The sequence below is a fragment of the Hirundo rustica genome, chromosome 4 (assembly GCF_015227805.2).
Source record: "Hirundo rustica isolate bHirRus1 chromosome 4, bHirRus1.pri.v3, whole genome shotgun sequence".
NCBI lineage: Eukaryota > Metazoa > Chordata > Aves > Passeriformes > Hirundinidae > Hirundo > Hirundo rustica.
Genome location: NC_053453.1, coordinates 69,838,320 through 69,855,172, shown reverse-complemented (window position 1 = coordinate 69,855,172; position 16,853 = coordinate 69,838,320). Strand labels below are relative to the sequence as shown.

The 16,853-nt window shown below is 40.7% G+C and overlaps 1 protein-coding gene across 1 annotated transcript in view; it reads left to right on the top strand.

The window, feature by feature from the left end:
• Positions 1-16,853, top strand: part of ST8SIA1 (ST8 alpha-N-acetyl-neuraminide alpha-2,8-sialyltransferase 1) — a 94,906-nt gene that overhangs the window by 37,268 nt on the left and 40,785 nt on the right. Inside the window, exon 3 of the mRNA XM_040062402.1 lies at positions 13,358-13,467. Coding sequence (XP_039918336.1) covers positions 13,358-13,467 — 110 coding nt within the window. The remainder of the gene's footprint in view (positions 1-13,357; positions 13,468-16,853) is intronic.

The window sequence follows — 16,853 nt, the reverse complement described above, 5'->3', positions numbered from 1 at the left end:
TTCCTGATTTGGCAGCAGTCCAATCCTGTCACTTCATAGCCATTTTCCCTGTAAATTTAAGAAGTTTCTTCCATCTTCTGGCAAATATATTAATATCCCGTTGTACTTTCAAAGAAGCTATATACAGTACAACTTGCAAAAATGTGAAAGGTATGCATTTGTCTTTGAAGAGTAGCCTTTCCAACCAGAATTCATGGTCTTTCAAAAAGCATTTTCCCTGAAATTATCCTTTCAGAGTCTTTTTCCTTTCACTAACATACGCTTAACTACCACTTATCGGCTGTGCACTCCAAATTCCTCTCACCAAGAGTAAATTTAAAAACCACAGGTTTTACTTTAAAAGTTGTCTTTTGATTGCCATGTCTTTATGTTTTGCCTTCAGTGGATGTCTAGCTACTTATTTGAGGTATAAAAAAAGCTGTCTCTGCAAAAATGATGAGCTGAGTGAAAATTATTTTTTACTTTGCTGGTGTGTTAAGAGCAATTTATGCTGTATTTTGATATTCTTCCACTCTTGGGACTTGCAGTAGATTCCTTTGGATGGAGAAGGAACAGAGAATAAAGCAGATGCAGTAGAGGCTGTGTTGCAGCCTGTGGGTTCTCTGGGGTTTGGAATTCTGTGCTTAGAGTGCCATGGAAAGGCTGCTGGGAGATCAGATCCCAAGCCAAATCCTGGAAACCCGTGAACAATCAAAACAGAAATTTAGCATACCACACATCCCGATTGCAATCAGAATACTGAGAAATGCTAGCCTAAATTATCCTCAATTTAAAATTCATTTGTGGAATATCTCAGATTTAAAATTCGCTGTAGAAATTACAGATTTTTTTGGAGAAAATAATTTTATTTTCTATCCTCACAGCTGCCTTGGCTGTTAATTGAATGTCTGAGCTTTACTCTTGTGCTTTAGGTTCTTTAAGGCACCACTGTGGCTGTGAAAATGGATATAAATTACAACAGTGTTTAGAGAAAATGAATTCAGGGTTGTTCAATCAGCTGTGTAAGCTATTACCTCATCTGCTGGGTCAGCACTGAGCACTTGCTCTTCTCATGTAGTTATTACAAAATCATGGCAGTATTTTTTTCATTCATGTATGGAGTTTCTTGTTTTCTCTGTTTATTTCTTATTCCCAGATGTCTCTAATTGCGTTTTTGTTGCTGTAGTCTCTCTTTGTAGAAGCATTTGTGTGATACATAAGAATATACAATTACATCATTCAGCACTTTGGAAATAACTGAAAATATTCTATCTACCACAGAAATCTCTGTTGAAAGCTCTCCGTGTTAGGGTTTGATATTTCTTCATATGTACACATGCTTCATGTTAGGAATTACAGGGGGAGTTTATCTGATCGCATTGTGAGCTTTTGCCTTAGAGGTCTGTCCTTCACGGCAACCTGTTCTGTCACAGGCAGACAGACAGAACAAAAAAACCTTTTTTCTGGCTGTGTGCCTTCATGTTTGGAATACATTGTTGTGTGTGGCAGCTGGGAGAAAGGGAGAAGTGCTGTGTGCTGGCTATCTGAAATCTTGCATCCTTCTATGCAATGCTCTTGGAGAGGGGATTTTTTTTCACCTTTTACTCACCCAACATACGAAACTGTGGAGCCATTCCCTGGATCACTCCCTGGGATGAGTGGCATTCACAGCACCTGAGGCTTGAGAGGCCTGAGGGAATGTTTAATTTCTACCCCTGGCTCACCTGACAGAGGAGAGCTCCTGCTCTGCAGCACCTGGGGTTTGCGCTTGTTCTGTAGTGGGATGAGCTCTGGAGCCCTGTTACACATGAATTACTGCAAGTTCAGTGGAGATCTTACATTTCTTTGATGTATTGAATTTGGATGTCTGAATTTTAAGTAAGAGTGGGAGAAGTGTTTTAAACAAAATAGTGTAGCCTGTGACCCACCACTTTGCCAAACTCACTGTGAAAGACTTGCCCGTTTTGGATTCCGATGCGGAATCATTGCTAATTTATCTTTAGCAAAGTGTTGTAAAACAACCTCCTCTTCACTGGAATGTTTGGAGTGCAGAGTCTGCCAGTCAGTTTTATCTAAAAGTGTCCTCTTCAGGCTTAATGAAACCCTGGTGAAAAATTTCACTGCTTAAGTGGAAGCTTTACCACTGAACTACTTAGTGAACGAAAAATGCCAGCCATTCATTTATTAATATTCATAAACTTTTCAGTTGAATCCTGATTTAATTTATGAAAGGTTACAAACTTCACAGGCCTCCAAGATTTTAATACAAAAAAGCTCAATGAAACTCAGTAGTTCTGGTAAGGTTTTTTCCTCTGGGATTTAACTCTGAGATGAAACACCCAAATGTGCCGTTGCTTTGCTGATGAAAAGGGGAAGCTAAATGAAAAAGATGAGGTTATGCAGGCTCTGGCAGTCCAAGACAGAGTCACATTTATTTGTGGTGAGAAGAGTACAGATCTATGTTGAAAGGTATGAAAATGTAAGATTACCATAGGGATGCTGTTAAAAGGAATCTCTTTAATCTACTTGTTCTCTGCATATTCTGGAGTCACTAAAATCTTATTTACTGGGGGAAAAAGGGCATGATATTGTTGCTAACTTGGTTGTTAGCAGTGGGTTGGTCTAATATCTGCTGTTTCCAGGTGTCATGAATGGAACTATCAGAGGACCAAGACAAAAATGGAAGGTCTAGGGTGTCCACTTGTGCAGCATCTTTACTAGTGATACAAAAAAGAAAAAATCTAATTTGGTTTTCTAATTACAGGTCACATTATAAAAAATTATATGCCATGGGGAAAAGCTGTTTTCTCTAAGTGTGACTTTTTTTTGGCTGGACACAGTTGAGAAAGAACATGTTGTACAGCATTTAAAAAGTCACTTTGCAATCATTTCTGTCTGCCCTTTAAAGGCCATCTAGACGTGTGGAGAGCAACACCACTTGAATATCCCTCTTTAATTGACTTAGAAAGCTCTAAAAAAAGAATTGGCGATACTGTGGGAAGATGAAACCAGAGGGCACAGTTACATGTAGTGACAAGGCAGGAGGCGATGGCTTCAAACTGACAGAGAGTAGGTTTACATAAGATACTAGGAAGAAAGTCTTCACTCTGAGGGTGGGAAGGCACTGGCACAGGTCGCCCAGAGACACTGTGGATGCCCCATTTCTGGAAGTGTTCAAAGCCAGGTTGGCTGGGGCTGGGGCTCTGAGCAATCTGGTCTAGTGAAAGGTGCTAAAACAAGATGACCTTAAAGGTCTCTTCCAGCCCAGGCCGTTCTATGATTTTATATCCCTCTTATCAAAAGCCAACGACCAACCTGTGCTGTCTTCCATGTGATTCATCATGTGAATAAAGAAGAAATAAAGGAAAATTTAGAAGCTTAATTTTGATGAGTATCAGTGAGTATAAGAGGCAGAATGGAGTAATTTTCTCAGCCGGAGAAACAAGTCTGGCCCAAGGATATGTCTTTGGAAACGTTGCATGGAAACTGCAGTCTTCATGTTTGAGTGTTACTGTTCTATGTTAGCAAGTACTGAGGGTGGGTTCAGCATGAGCCTGATTCAGATATTCCCTGCTGGTACACTCCAAGCTGTTTGCTCTTTTACCCCATCCCCTTCCAAGTCACAAAGCTCGAATGTTTGCTGATAGGAAACTGTCCCTCCACAGCCTAGCCATTAAACTGGCGCTGAAGCAGGCCCCAAAAACAACGTGGAGGGAAAGGCTCTAGACTCAAGTAGCTTGCTGTTGTGCAATGCTTATTACTCAGGGAGTATTCAATCCAGTGCTTTCCCATCGTATTAACAGCTTCCTGCTGCTCTGTACATTCATTAGTTTGCCCTGGATTTGCATTAGGTTTGGGAATTGCTTTAAGTGAAAAATAAAATTGGTTTTAGCTTGATAGGAAGCTCAAAACCTACTTGCTGGGTCTGACAATATCTTAAAAATAACAAAATAACATGATGTCCTAGCAGCTGCTGTGATTTCACAGAACCATAGAATCATTAAGGTTGGAAAAGACTTCCAAGGTCATCAAGTCCAATCTTTGACCAATCCACACCTTGTCAATTAAAACATAGCACTGAGTGCTGCGTCCAGTCATTTCTTGGACACCTCCAGGGATGGTGATTCCACCACCTCCCTGGGCGGTCCATTCCAATGCTTAACCACCTTTCCAGGGAGAAATTCTTTCTGAAACTTTATTTCCATGGTTCGTTGTTCAGCTGGCAGAAAAGAGCTGCAGTTTATTGAACCTTGTCATTGTCTTCTCCAAATTGCAGCCTTGAACAGAGGTTGTTTCAATCAGATATGATTTGTTTTAGCCTCTTCCCTCAGGGAATGCAATTACACTTGGCAGAGGAGGGAGGGGGAAGCTGGAGCTCCCTAGTGGATTCCAGAGCTGTCCATGGTCCTGACGTGTGAGATACAGCATATTGTGAGTGACCAGGTGGCCCTGGCTGGAGCAGGAGCTGGACTGGGTTATGTGAATCCTATGATGCTAAAAGCAAGGGAAGCACTGAGTCAGTGAACAAAGGCCCTTGTGTGAAATTAGTTTTCAGATTCTAATGCATAATTATGCTGTCTTGGTCTTAGGTTGGGTTGGGTTCCTGAGGCCTGGCTGGCTGCACTCTCAGGAGAGGATTGAGCCCCAGAAGTACTTTCACAGAATCACAGAATCATTTAGGTTGGAAAAGACCTCCTGGAGCATCGATTCCAATCTTTGAATGATTTCCAGCTTGTCAACTAGACCAGAGTACTGAATGCCACATCCAGGTGTTTTTGAACACTTCTAAGGATGGTGATTCCACCACCTGCCTGGCAGCCCATTCTAGTGCCTGACAGACCCTTCAGTGAAGAAATCCATCCTGATGTCCAACTTGAACCTTCCCTGGCACACCTTGAGGCCGCTTCCTGTTGTCCTGTTGTTTATTACCTGGGAGAAGAGCCCAGCCCCCGCCTGGCTGCATCCAGTTTTTCAGGGACTTGTAGAGAGCGATAAGGTCTCCCCTGAGCCTCCTTTCCTCCAGGATAAACACCCCCAGCTCCCTCAGCTGTTCCTCACAGGACTTGTGCTCCAGACCCTTCCTCAGCTCTGTTGCTCTTCTGTGGACAAGGCTTCATGCAATCTTGCAACAAATGACATTTTCTGATTACTTTTTAGGGAAGCTATAACCTTATATATAATGAAATGGCACTTTTCCCCCATTTTAATCTTATTTTGCTAAGTATTTTATTATTGATGTAGAAGTGACTGTGGTTTATTCAAATCAGTAATGATAAGTTATTAATTAATTATTCTCATGGCTCTATGCAAAAGTACATTTTAAGGAGCTTGTTTTCATTACCGGAAAAAATAAATAGCTAATGCAAACTTCACTGGCTCTGTAATTGCAGTAGTTATTCCCCTTTACCTCTTTGGCCTTCTAAACTTCTGTTTTCATAACCTTTAGAGATGACATTACATGGCACTGCACTTCCCTCTAATTGCTTCCTTATTTGGTAAACATGGCTTTTTACACACATTGGTAGTCACTCATTATATGTAAATCTTTAGATGCTGCTGACCTCCTTTCTGACTTTCCAACAAGGGCTTTTTAACCTTGGCTCTACTTCCTGGCAGAAAGACTGCCCTGAAGAAAGTGTTGTAAATGTAGACCTGTACTGTTGCTTAATGTGCAGTCCTTGAAATTCTTTCTTGTGTTTTCTTTGTGTGCTATTATTTGCTTTTCAAGTCTTAATGTGTCAGCTTTTTAGTTAATTGCAAATTTCCTGGAGAGCTCAATCCTTGCTACTTGTCTCTGATGTCTTTTTAACCAGTGGATCTCAAAAGATGTCAGGGATTCATCTGAGCTATGGAAAGGCAAGGATCACTTGTTGATGAGAGGATTTTATCCTTGTAGAGGTTCATTGCCTGAGGTACTGTCAAAGTGGAAATGTGTTGCTACTTTGATACCTCCCTTGATAACTAAACCTGTATTTTGATGCCTATATAAGTTGATTAATTACCTTTGCTGTAGCTGCTTATTAATATCAGTGGGATCAGGAATTCAGAGATCCATTCCTTTCTGTAAGTGCTATTGTCCTTTCTACAAGTAGGATTGGAAGTATTTTTTATGAGCTGAAACTAGCCTGATTTATTGCATATACTGTGTCTTGCTAATAAGATTTTGAAGAACATGAAATTGTTGATTAAACCCTTTTTAAAACTGGGAAAAGTAAACACTGCCCCTTACTGAGCAGTAGTTGGTCTTGCAAAACTTCCAGATGTCTTCCTTGCTGACTCTTTGTTGTCCCACAGTGCCACAAGAGAACAATTCAACATTCTTTACTTATTCCTACGCCAGACATAAGCAAGAAGATACCCTGCAATTTTCCCATTCTCTTTTGGTTTCTGCTTGCTGCTCAAACTGTGCGTCTTGAAATCGCTGAGGGAGAAAGTACAGGCAGAGTTGGAGGACTTTGTTGCTTGGCAGTCATATTATTTGTTCTGGTCTTCCTTTCTCCACCTGGAATGTAAGTTATGTACTTTAACAAAAGCTTTTGTGCATGAGAGTTAGTGTGTGCCTTACAGAGAGTGATTTCCTCAGCCAGGATAGCACGGCAAGGCAGGAGATTAATAAACCTTGAAGTTTATACTGCAATTTCCCAGACTTGCAGAAAAACTCGTTAAACTCTCATAACTACTCATCTTGTTTAATAGATTTGCATGACATTAAAAGAGTAGTTTCCATCCTGGAGGTGATAATTTGTGTTCATCCTTGTTTCCATGAAACACACAGTCAAAACTTGAAAAAGTTTTGGTGCACTTTTTCTGGCTTAAGCTTAGAACTTTTTATTAACGCAACCCTGGTGTTTACAGGTTGATACACAGTTTTTTTCTCTTCTGCTCAGACTTAGAGAAGATTAAGAAACAGGGAAGTAAATGCTGGAATACCTGCTGTTCCCACATGTCCTTCTGCCACGTAGTGCCAGTGATCTGGGAGGTTGTGTAAGTGCTGGACAGTGCCCGAATTTAACCTGAGTCGGCTGAAATGTAAGAGTTGTGTATGTAAATGTTGTGTGCCTGCCTCCAAAGGTGCTGGCAAAGCAGAGCAGGGCTGACAATCCCACACAGAGGATGTTGGTGTCCTCCAGTCCTCATGGCATCTGCTGTTGTCAGGAGATCAGGGAAAAGGAGGATTAGCTGTGTGTTCTGTGGATGTTGGAAGAGTTTAATGCTTTGTCCTGTGACTCGAGGTTTAGCCTTATCACTTAGGATTTAAAAAGAAGAAATCAAAAGAGTCACTGAAGAGTACGAGAAGGTGTTGAGGGGAGCCAACAGAGGCAGTTGTTTATGGATTCTGGTCATGCTGTTCTCTGAGGAATTTGTACACTATTTTTCCATTTTCTACCATTTATCTGGGACTGGGTGACTCACAGAACATTTAAATACGGCTATTTAGGAGGCAATATAAGTTCTTCTTGAGGCTTCCCAGTTGTGGAAATGTTGGAAACAGTAGTATCTCTTGGAATATGAGACACTCTCTCCACCCTCACAACTTCACCACATTACATTTTCTTTTTAGAATTTTTAATCCAAAACTTGGGGTCCTAATGCACTGTAGGTTGTAAACTTTGGATCCAGAAATCTGTCAGATCTTTGGAATTTCTCACTTATTTATTCTATTTGTCTTGTCAGGAAGAATACCCTTGACATTGCCAGAGCATTTGTTGTTTAAAATACTGTCTATGATATACAGTCAATAGTCTTTTCTAATCTACAAATATGCTTTTTTTATTTTTTTTTTTGGTCTATATTTTCCATAATCCCCGCACTGTGAAGTCCTGGCTGTATGGAGGTGGACTCTATTGAATTAAATGCCACATCAGCAATTGGAAACGTTCTTTTAGTTCCTAACAAGTGCTCCCTTGCAGTGGCATCATGCTGGGTAGAAAGCTCTTAAAGATCTCACCATTTTGAAGTTCCTACTTAAAGTATAGCTGGGATTAAAAGTGACTGCCAGCTTAGTCACTGTTACTCCTGTTTTATGTGAATAATGTTGCAGAGTGTTCTCTCTTCACTGTGTGGCTGCTCTGCAGTTCATGGATCCTTTTGGATAGCAGAGCTTTCCCTGCAGCAGCACAGCAATGTATTCAGTCTTCCAAGTGGTCTTTTTGTAGCCCTGCGTAAATAGTTCCTGAGGTTCTAATGTAATGAAAAACAATACTGCCTGAAGTACATATTTGTGAAGAGCACAACGTTCGCATAAGCGTGAATGTTGAATTCCACTTCAGGGCTGGATAAAGACACCGCTGAGACACGTGGACCTACGGAGGAGCTTGTCCCACCTGGACAGCTTCTCTTTCGTTCAGACAGTGAGCTTCAGGTGTCGACATGTACCAGTTGGCAGTGCCAAAATAGACTGAAGGAGGTAGCTGGAGGTCCAATGTAGGATCTCTTCCTTATCTAATTTCATAGTCCCTGCCACCGTTTCTTCTGGTAATAATCACATTTTAATCAGAGTCCCACCTGTTCCAGTGAGAAAGAGTAGGTTTAGACTAGATGTGTGGAATGTTAGATTTATTTCTGTGAGGGTGGTGAGGCAGTGGAACAGGTTGCCCAGAGAAGTTGTGGGTGCCCCATCCCTGGAAGTGTTCAAGGCCAGGTAGGTTTGGATGGGGCTCTGAACAACCTGGTCTAGTGGAGGGTGTCCCTGCCTAGAGATGTTGGAACAAGATGATCTCCCAACCCAAACCATTCTGTGATTCTGTGCCTGCTGCGTTGCTGTCCCTGGGTCACTCCTTGCTCTGGACTCCTGCACCTGGTTAGGATTTAATTGGTAACTGGCTGGAGAGGAGAGAATAAAATGGAAAGAACAACAGCCCCCCCACACATTTCCCTGTTGGGAATACGCCTTCCCTGACACTGATGGGGTTTTGTCGTCAAGCTGTCACGTCTTGACAGCTCTGTAGGCGGAACAAAGGGGCGCAGCAGACCGAACACGATTTGTAAACAATGAAGAAGGAGCTTGTGCCACCCCGCAGCATCTGGCAGTGTGAAAAACCACCGTGAGCTCTCGGGGTTTTGCTGGCTCCTCAGGAAATTCCGTAGAACTTCGCCCTTCTCATCAGGATGGCTGCCTTCTCAAAAGGGACAGCAAAATCGCGGCATCTCTTTCAAATTCAAAGTGCTTGTTTAAAAGATAAATTATGCTAATTTATGTTTGCAGTTTTTTCAGTGATTTTTGTATCTTCAGCATTAAATCAGAGGCTGAATGCTGTAATTTTTTTCCTGTTTTTCCAGTAAGAAATTGGATTCTGATTAATTTCTTTGGCAGTGAGTGGGCAAAAAATTAGTGCATTAACAACCTAACAGTGAAATCAAAGTGATTTAGAGGAGCATTATCTAAAATTATTTTTTGTTAGTATGTGCAATGTTCTTTGATGTCAATGATTTATTTCTGCTTGGATGAATGATGAAACTAATCAGTGAATTGCTTGAGAGATGCTTTGTTAAATTAGCCTCCTGTTCAATTGGGAGTCTTTAATCTATTGCTCTGTGTGCTTATTTGTCATTGGATTTGCAGGGGGATGTGCAGGTTCTTTTGTTTACATGAATACAAACTAGAACACTTCACTGATTGTCAGTAGAGTTTCATTGTTTAAAAAGGGGAAAATGAGACAATGGGGCCTTCCTGTCTTTGGTTTTGTTGGGAAATATCTTTTAAGAAAATACCTTAAGCAATCCAGCTAATAAATTTATTGATTTATGTTTACAAGGGAATTTATCCTCCTTATTTCCAGTACACAAGATGTTACTATTTACAAGTGTTTATAAATTCTATGGTAATTACTGCTTAATAATGGGGATAAGTTGGTGGTTTTCTGGTGCATTTTCTCTATCAGACTAAACAAACTGAGGCTCTTTTTTTCCGGTCCACCCACAAGACTCTGGCCATTCATAAAAAATTTATGAATGAAGAAAATAACACGTGTGTTGACAATGAAAATAACAGAGTTTCGGGAAGCTAATATTAGTGGAAATGCTTTTGTTACAATTATGCTGCCTAAAGCCAGCATTTGTTAGGCTAGCTTAGAATTCTGAGGAGAAAAACAGTTGAGCTTTTTGTGACCACTTAGCATAAATGACAGCTGGGTCCCTTTGATGTGAGAGTTTACACACTGCCAACTATGAACTGATAATTTGCCTAGCAAAGTGTTGCGATGTGGAAGGTAAAAAGGGAAAGATTAGAAGGTTTTGTGGAGAGAGAGGAAAAAGCCATGTTTCATAGTTGCTTATGGGCAACACTTGAGTCTAGGACTTGTGTATGTTTTGTGTGACCAGACAGTTTTGTGTTTGTTTGGACAAAGAGTTCCTGGAATGTCACTGCAACCTCAGCAATAACACAGATCTGGGATTTGAGCATCTGAAAAAAAAAGGTCATGTGCAAGATAAGAAATGCAGGTTTCTCCCAGGTTGTCCTTATGGCTCTTCACTAAGCTTGAAGCACCTGAAATGCCACCAAGAAACAGAGGCAGTTAGTTAATCTTTTGGCCTTTGCAAGCCCCTGCATCCTGGCAATGGCACTGAAATGACGTCTTTTGCTTAATGTCTGTAGAAAGTTTAAGAGTGTGGTCTTCTGGAAAAAAAGCCATTGAACATTTTAAGGTAAAGGGTAGTGTGTATGAATGTCCTGAATCTTCAGTACTTTCCTGGGGGAGGTAAAAGTGTCTGTGGGCATGGTGGGCATGTTGGCTTTCCACAAAGAGCTGTGTTCAGCCTGGTTTTCCTCCTGTATCTGCAGAGCAAGTGGATTTTCGCAGATTAGGCAGAGGGACAACCACCATGGTGATACAACCTGCCCTTCTGCTTTCCTTTGGCTTCTTCACATCACCTTGTCAGCCCTGATCTTGCTGCTTTTGCTTCTTAGACTCTCTGAAGTGATACCTAGTCCGAGATGTGATCCAAACTTGGAAATTATTTTGTTGTTAATCAGTAGCTATAGCTTGGCAGATGTGATTAAGTAGTTGCATTGTGAAACTTCTGGAAATTTATAGGCTTGGCTAATCCTTTGTTTTAAGGGAAAGGGAGTGCTATTCCAAAATGAACAGACTGTTTGATCAAGAGCTACCAGGAGTGAAGTCAACAGGACTAAGCAGTAAATGGGAGGGGAGAATTATTAGGATGACAAGCAAGGGATATAGGTAGCAAATAAGGGTTTGATTGATGAAAAATGAGTGTAATTTGGAGCCAATGTGTGTTGATGCCATTGTTTGTTAAAATGTAGAAATTGCGTATATTTACACAAATCATGGGTTCCCACCATGCTCCCTACTTTGCACAAACTAAAATAAAAAATGGAACTACCTCACCTTGGTGTGGGAATTTTCTGTACACACCAGGCAGCAAGCCTGTGTCCAGGATATCAGAAAGGACAAGAGTTTCAAAACTCAGTCAGCTTTTTGAAACAGAAGTACGTGTGCAATCGAGAACTGGTGTTACCATCTCTGAGCAGAACAGGAAATAAGCCTCACTTGGAGGACAGCAAGTCATTTCAAGCAGTATTAAACGCTGTTTGCACCTCACAGGATCTGGAAGCATTTAGTAACTGCTAAATGCCTATTTGGGGGGATCTAAAGGCACAGAATTTATGTGACAGTGCCCACCACTCTTAAAAGCAAGAGTTAATGTCTGCTGCCTTTGTGGTTTGGCACAGCCTTTGTATAACCAGCTGTCTTGAAAGGAGCTTTGATGTATCTTTAAGCAAGGTATCGTTATTTATAGAACATATCTAGTCTACATTTCCTCTGCTTCCCACCCCCACCCCTTTACAGAGAATGTGAGTTCTCATTTGATCAGGGTCACCTCAGAGATGAGATGTCCTTTGAATCTCAAGATAGGCTCCTGATTCAATAACTGTAAATTAAAAATGTTCTTGAGAAGGCAGATGCAGGACAAGAATGCAGCTGCATATTCAGTATTGCTCTGCTGTGCTGTCAGTATATCCCTAACCATGGCTGGGCCTCAGGACAGCAAAATTTACTTTTCTGCTTAAGCACATCTTAATCCAGAGTTAGTTTCTCCTTAAAAAGTAGGTTGTGACTTTATACAAGCTGAACAGTGTCTAGTTTGCAGAGAAAGGTAGACAAAGCAAATAAATCTAGGAAGAAGAGAAATAAGACAGCAGGAATATGTTCTAAAAAATGCAGAGTCTGTGCTGTAACAGTGGGTCTGCTTTTCTGGAACATGTCCTGTATTGCAGTGCCTGGTGAATACATGATGCAATGTCAGGTGTTCTCTGTACATGCAAGTGAGGCTTCCCAGACAGAATTGTTCTGTGATGCTGAATCTTCTCTCCCTGGCATCTGTATTCTCTGAGGCCTGTGCAGTAACTCCTGTCTCTGCTGCAAAGTCAGGCTTTGACAGGTTTGATAAATAAAAATCCCTGCGCCATTTTTTTTGCTTGAGGAGAATATTAACTCTTGTACTGTAGACAAATCACATTCCGTAACTAAATCACACTGCTTTAAATTCACATGTCTCTTCACCACCTTGTTTTTTTCATGTGCTGGGCTGCTCTGAAGTGCTGTGTGCTGCTTACAAGACTGCCACAAGCTCACCAAAGGCTTGGGGCTGACAGGAACATGTCCCATCCATAGTTTTGAGATCCTCTGAAATGAGGACTGTACAGATCTAATATATTGCTGTGTTTGGTGCACGGAATCCCATGACCATTTGACTTTGCACTGTCATGCCCTGTTAAGCAGCTACAAGAGCTCCTCAGCTAAAATGGGCCCATTATAATTTTAATTTATGCAAATACTAATTTGTAATGTGTCTGGGCAACTGGCTGTTTAAGGAGCTGCTGTCAGGCTCCAAATGCTTTGCCTAAGGCTGTGGATTGACCTGTCCCAGCAACACAGCCATGGAGAGAGCCAGGCTGACTCCAGATTCCCAGCACATTTCTGACATCACAGCCTTCCCTGTTCCTTCCTTCCTTTCTTCCCCAGAGGTGTCTTTTATATATCAGCTCAGGAAGATCACTCTCATAGATTTTTTGTTTTCCTGTTTTCCTGGTTGTCTTGTTTCCTCTGTGCCCTTGCAGCTTGCCTGGAAGGCTTGTGAACTGTACCTGCATCAGGACTTCAGACAGTTTTGGTTTTGCAGAAAATCATCTTCTGTATCACGTTTGTTGCATCCTGTTTTGGGGAGTGGGCATCAGACTGGTTCCACATATACTTTCCAGCTAATTTCTGTACCTTTTTTTTTTCTCTTCACTCCTAATTCTGCTTTTTCTTTCTGTCACTTCGAGCTCTAACAGCTCCCCGGGCTCTCCAGGAGTGGCTGCTGCAAAGATGTTTGTGTTCTCCCCTGTAAAACTGGTCTTGTTTTGTGTTGCTAGGCTACTCCCTTCCAGCTGCCACTGAAGAAATGTTCCGTGGTGGGAAACGGTGGGATCCTGAAAAAGAGTGGCTGCGGCAAACAAATAGATCAAGCAGATTTTGTCATGCGGTAAGACAGAAACCTTAACGCCACATTGTCCCCCCTTCCACCTGCCAAGCCTCAGACTTTTCAAATCCTCAAATCTGGGATTAGTCAATGATAATTTGCCTTGTTGCCCTGCCTTTGCAGGAGGCTTTGCACAAGTAATTTGGGTCGAAGTATGAGGAGAGGCGAAAAGGGAGTTTTGGCTTGGTTCTGCAGAGGGACAATTTGCTGGTCAGTAAAGTTGTGCCAGCTTGTGCAGTGTCTCAGGGAGGTCCTGAGGAGCTGATTTTCTCATCATTTATGCAGTGATAGCCAGGGTGCTTCATGCTGCTCTGTGCTCTAAATGCCATCTGTGCAACCTTTGGAACTCAGAATGAGTAGGGGCCGATTTATGGGGCAAGGCTTGAGTTGGTACAAGCTAAAATCTTCCTTTGTTTTTCTTCCCTCAAGACTGAACTATGGCTGACTGTCTGAGGAAAGGCCAAACCTCTTCCCTTGATGAGAGGTTTTTGTGATTCTTCACGTTTCCTTTCCCTCCAGCCTTCCTTCATTTATAAGAACCTGTCAGGAGGGATGTTGAACCAGCTACTGCTTTTGTGATTAAATTTGGCACTTTCTAGGTCTGCCATCCTTAAGGAAGGAGGACAGAAATTAGTTCCTCCCTGATAAACACGAACAAGAGAAACATTGTGTGGGAGAAGCTGAAGGAATGCTCCAAAAGAGATGAGAATTGGAGTTTCTTTGGGTTTCTGATGGATGCATAAAGAACACCCACTAAAACAAGTCTCCTTATTAGATCCTGCTGGCTTATTATAAAGCCATACAAACTTGCTCTAAACCATTATGTGTAATTTCTGGTTGGCATCTCAAAGACCAAAAATGCCTTCATTTTTAAATGCCTGCTAATGCAAAGAAATAGAACAAATTAAAGGCAAAGGGAAATACGTACTTAGAGCATTTACAGAAGAGAAGATGTAAAGCACAGGGGGAGAGAGCAGCACTCTGATTGCCATTACTGCAAAACTCCTTAGGTGTTCCATAGACTAAATACAAGAAACTGCAGAGTGTATGCTGTGGTTATATTTTCTAGAAACTAAAATGCTCTAGGAGCAATCAGTTACAAAAACAACAGAAGTTAAAAAAAAAAACCCAAAACAAACAAACAAACAAACAAACAAAAAAAAAAGGCAAAACAAAAACAAAAAACCAACCAAGCAACCAACCAACCAACCAAAACAAAACAAAACAAAAGAAAAACCACCAACCCCCCTCAAAACCTAAACAAACAAACAAACAAAAACCACCAACCCCCAACCCCGAAAAGCCCCCCAAACAATCAAACAAATGAAACAAAAAAAAACCCGCAAAAAAACCCCAAAACCCAAAAACAAACAAACAAAAACACCCTGACAAAACACAAAACAACAACAAAAACCCAAAACAAAACAAAAAACCCCAGCAGCTATTTTAGCTTGATCATAAAAACCCATTTTTCTGCAGAGTGGGTGAAGCAACCATTTTATGCACAGAGCTTGTTTTGATTTAGAAATAAGTCATTGAGAAAATCCTTCCAAAATCCCAGTTGCTGTCTGCAACTCTGGTTGTATTAGGCTCTGGTGTATTAGGTGATATGAAATCATATTTGTGGAAAATATAGTTGATCTTTTCTAAATCTCATTTCTATAATCTGAGAGAGAAGGAGCACAATGGTGACTTCCATAACACTTATTTTTTTTTTAATTTTGAAAAGAAAATTTCGTAGTATCTTCGAAGTATTTCTGCAGTGTGAAATGTCCTGCTCAGTTTTGGCCTTCTTTGTTAATGCCCTTCAGATGAGTTTTGATTTCACTTATGTATATTTCCATAAGCTTTGTCATGTGAGAGAAGATGCCTGCAGTTATACGTTGTAATTGCCAGGGTTATTTAATGAGTTTTAAACTCATCTGGTTGCTGAGCATCTTCTACAAACACAGTTGTTCCAACACAGAGATGAAAAGAGCAGCAGTTTTCAGCCCCTAAGGCATAGCAGGCTGCATATACAATGAGAAAGGTGCATATGGTGTACATGGTTAGATATTGTGGTTATAATGGCCTCTTCTAATTTTCAAGTTTGTAATTTTTATTTCTAAGGAAAAAAAAAAAAAATTGCTCCCTCCCTGATGGCTAAAGCTTATTTTAAGAGAGAAGTGTTGGGTAGTAGTCCTAAGCCATGTTTTTTTAACTCTATTTTTCATGTACTTACTTCTCAGTACCAGATAAGAGAATTAAAAATAAAGTTTCTTAGTATGAGTCTTGTGGTTCAGTGTGTTCCTCACCTGCAGAACACTCAGCACTCTGCTGACCTATCCAAGAAAACAATTGTGAAGGTCAAGCAACAGATTTCCTGCAGTTTCCTGTGGATACTCAGGCCATTTCTTAGTGTTTCCTGCACAGTAAGTTGGGAATCAGACTTACTGATGAAAGGAATTAGATATGTTTAAATAATGCATCTGTGCCTGGCTTATGAAAGAATTGTCATTATTTGGATGCTGAGATGATGAAAGCTAGGGTGAGGTCTTAATCCTTCATACTGCTTTTAAATCAACTTTAACCAAAAAGGGTTTTTTAAAAGCATGTCCTGTGAGCTTGTGTTTATTCAGAGCAGGGAGCATTAAATTGTGATCTGCCAGAGGTATTTATGCCACCTCCCTACCCTAAGGCAAATCAGCTATAAATCTTTCTTCACAAATATTTGCTTGACTTTTATTTTATTTTACTTCATTTTAAGGAACTCTTTAGTGTTAAGATTTTATCAATTGTTACGTCTGAGAATTATGACTTCCCTATGCTTCTAGCCTTGCTCTTTTTTCTCCTTTCCCCCTTTCCTCCTTTCCTACTTTCCTCCTTTTCCATTTCCTTTTTTCCATTTCCTTTTTTCCATTTCCTTTTTTCCATTTCCTTTTTTCCATTTCCTTTCCCTTTCCCGTTTCTAAGACCTCTTATTTTGATTATTTTTTTCCTGTCTTCTTTTGAAATTGTCTAGCTTCTCTTAATTTGTGGTGGAGTGATCTATAAGTTGTTTCTTGACTGAAATCTCAACACATTTTACACATCTTAACAAATACAGTCACGAAAAGGAGAAAATGTTCCTGAAAATTTTGTGTTTCTTGGTGACATTGCTGTCCTTTTCCTTGGCATTTTTTGATGATGAGAATTTAAGGTTTTGAGAGCTGGTATTTATATGCAGATAGAGGCTGATACAGCACCGCTGTGGTTTTGGTTGGGTGGGGTTTGTTGTTTTGTTGGTTTTGGTTTGTTTGTTTGTTCGTTTTGAGTTAACAAAAACTGCAGAGAAAAAATCCCAAACCCCAACAACGTAAACACCTAAAAGTCTTCCTCTGAAAAAAAATCCAAATTCTGCTTGTCTCTGG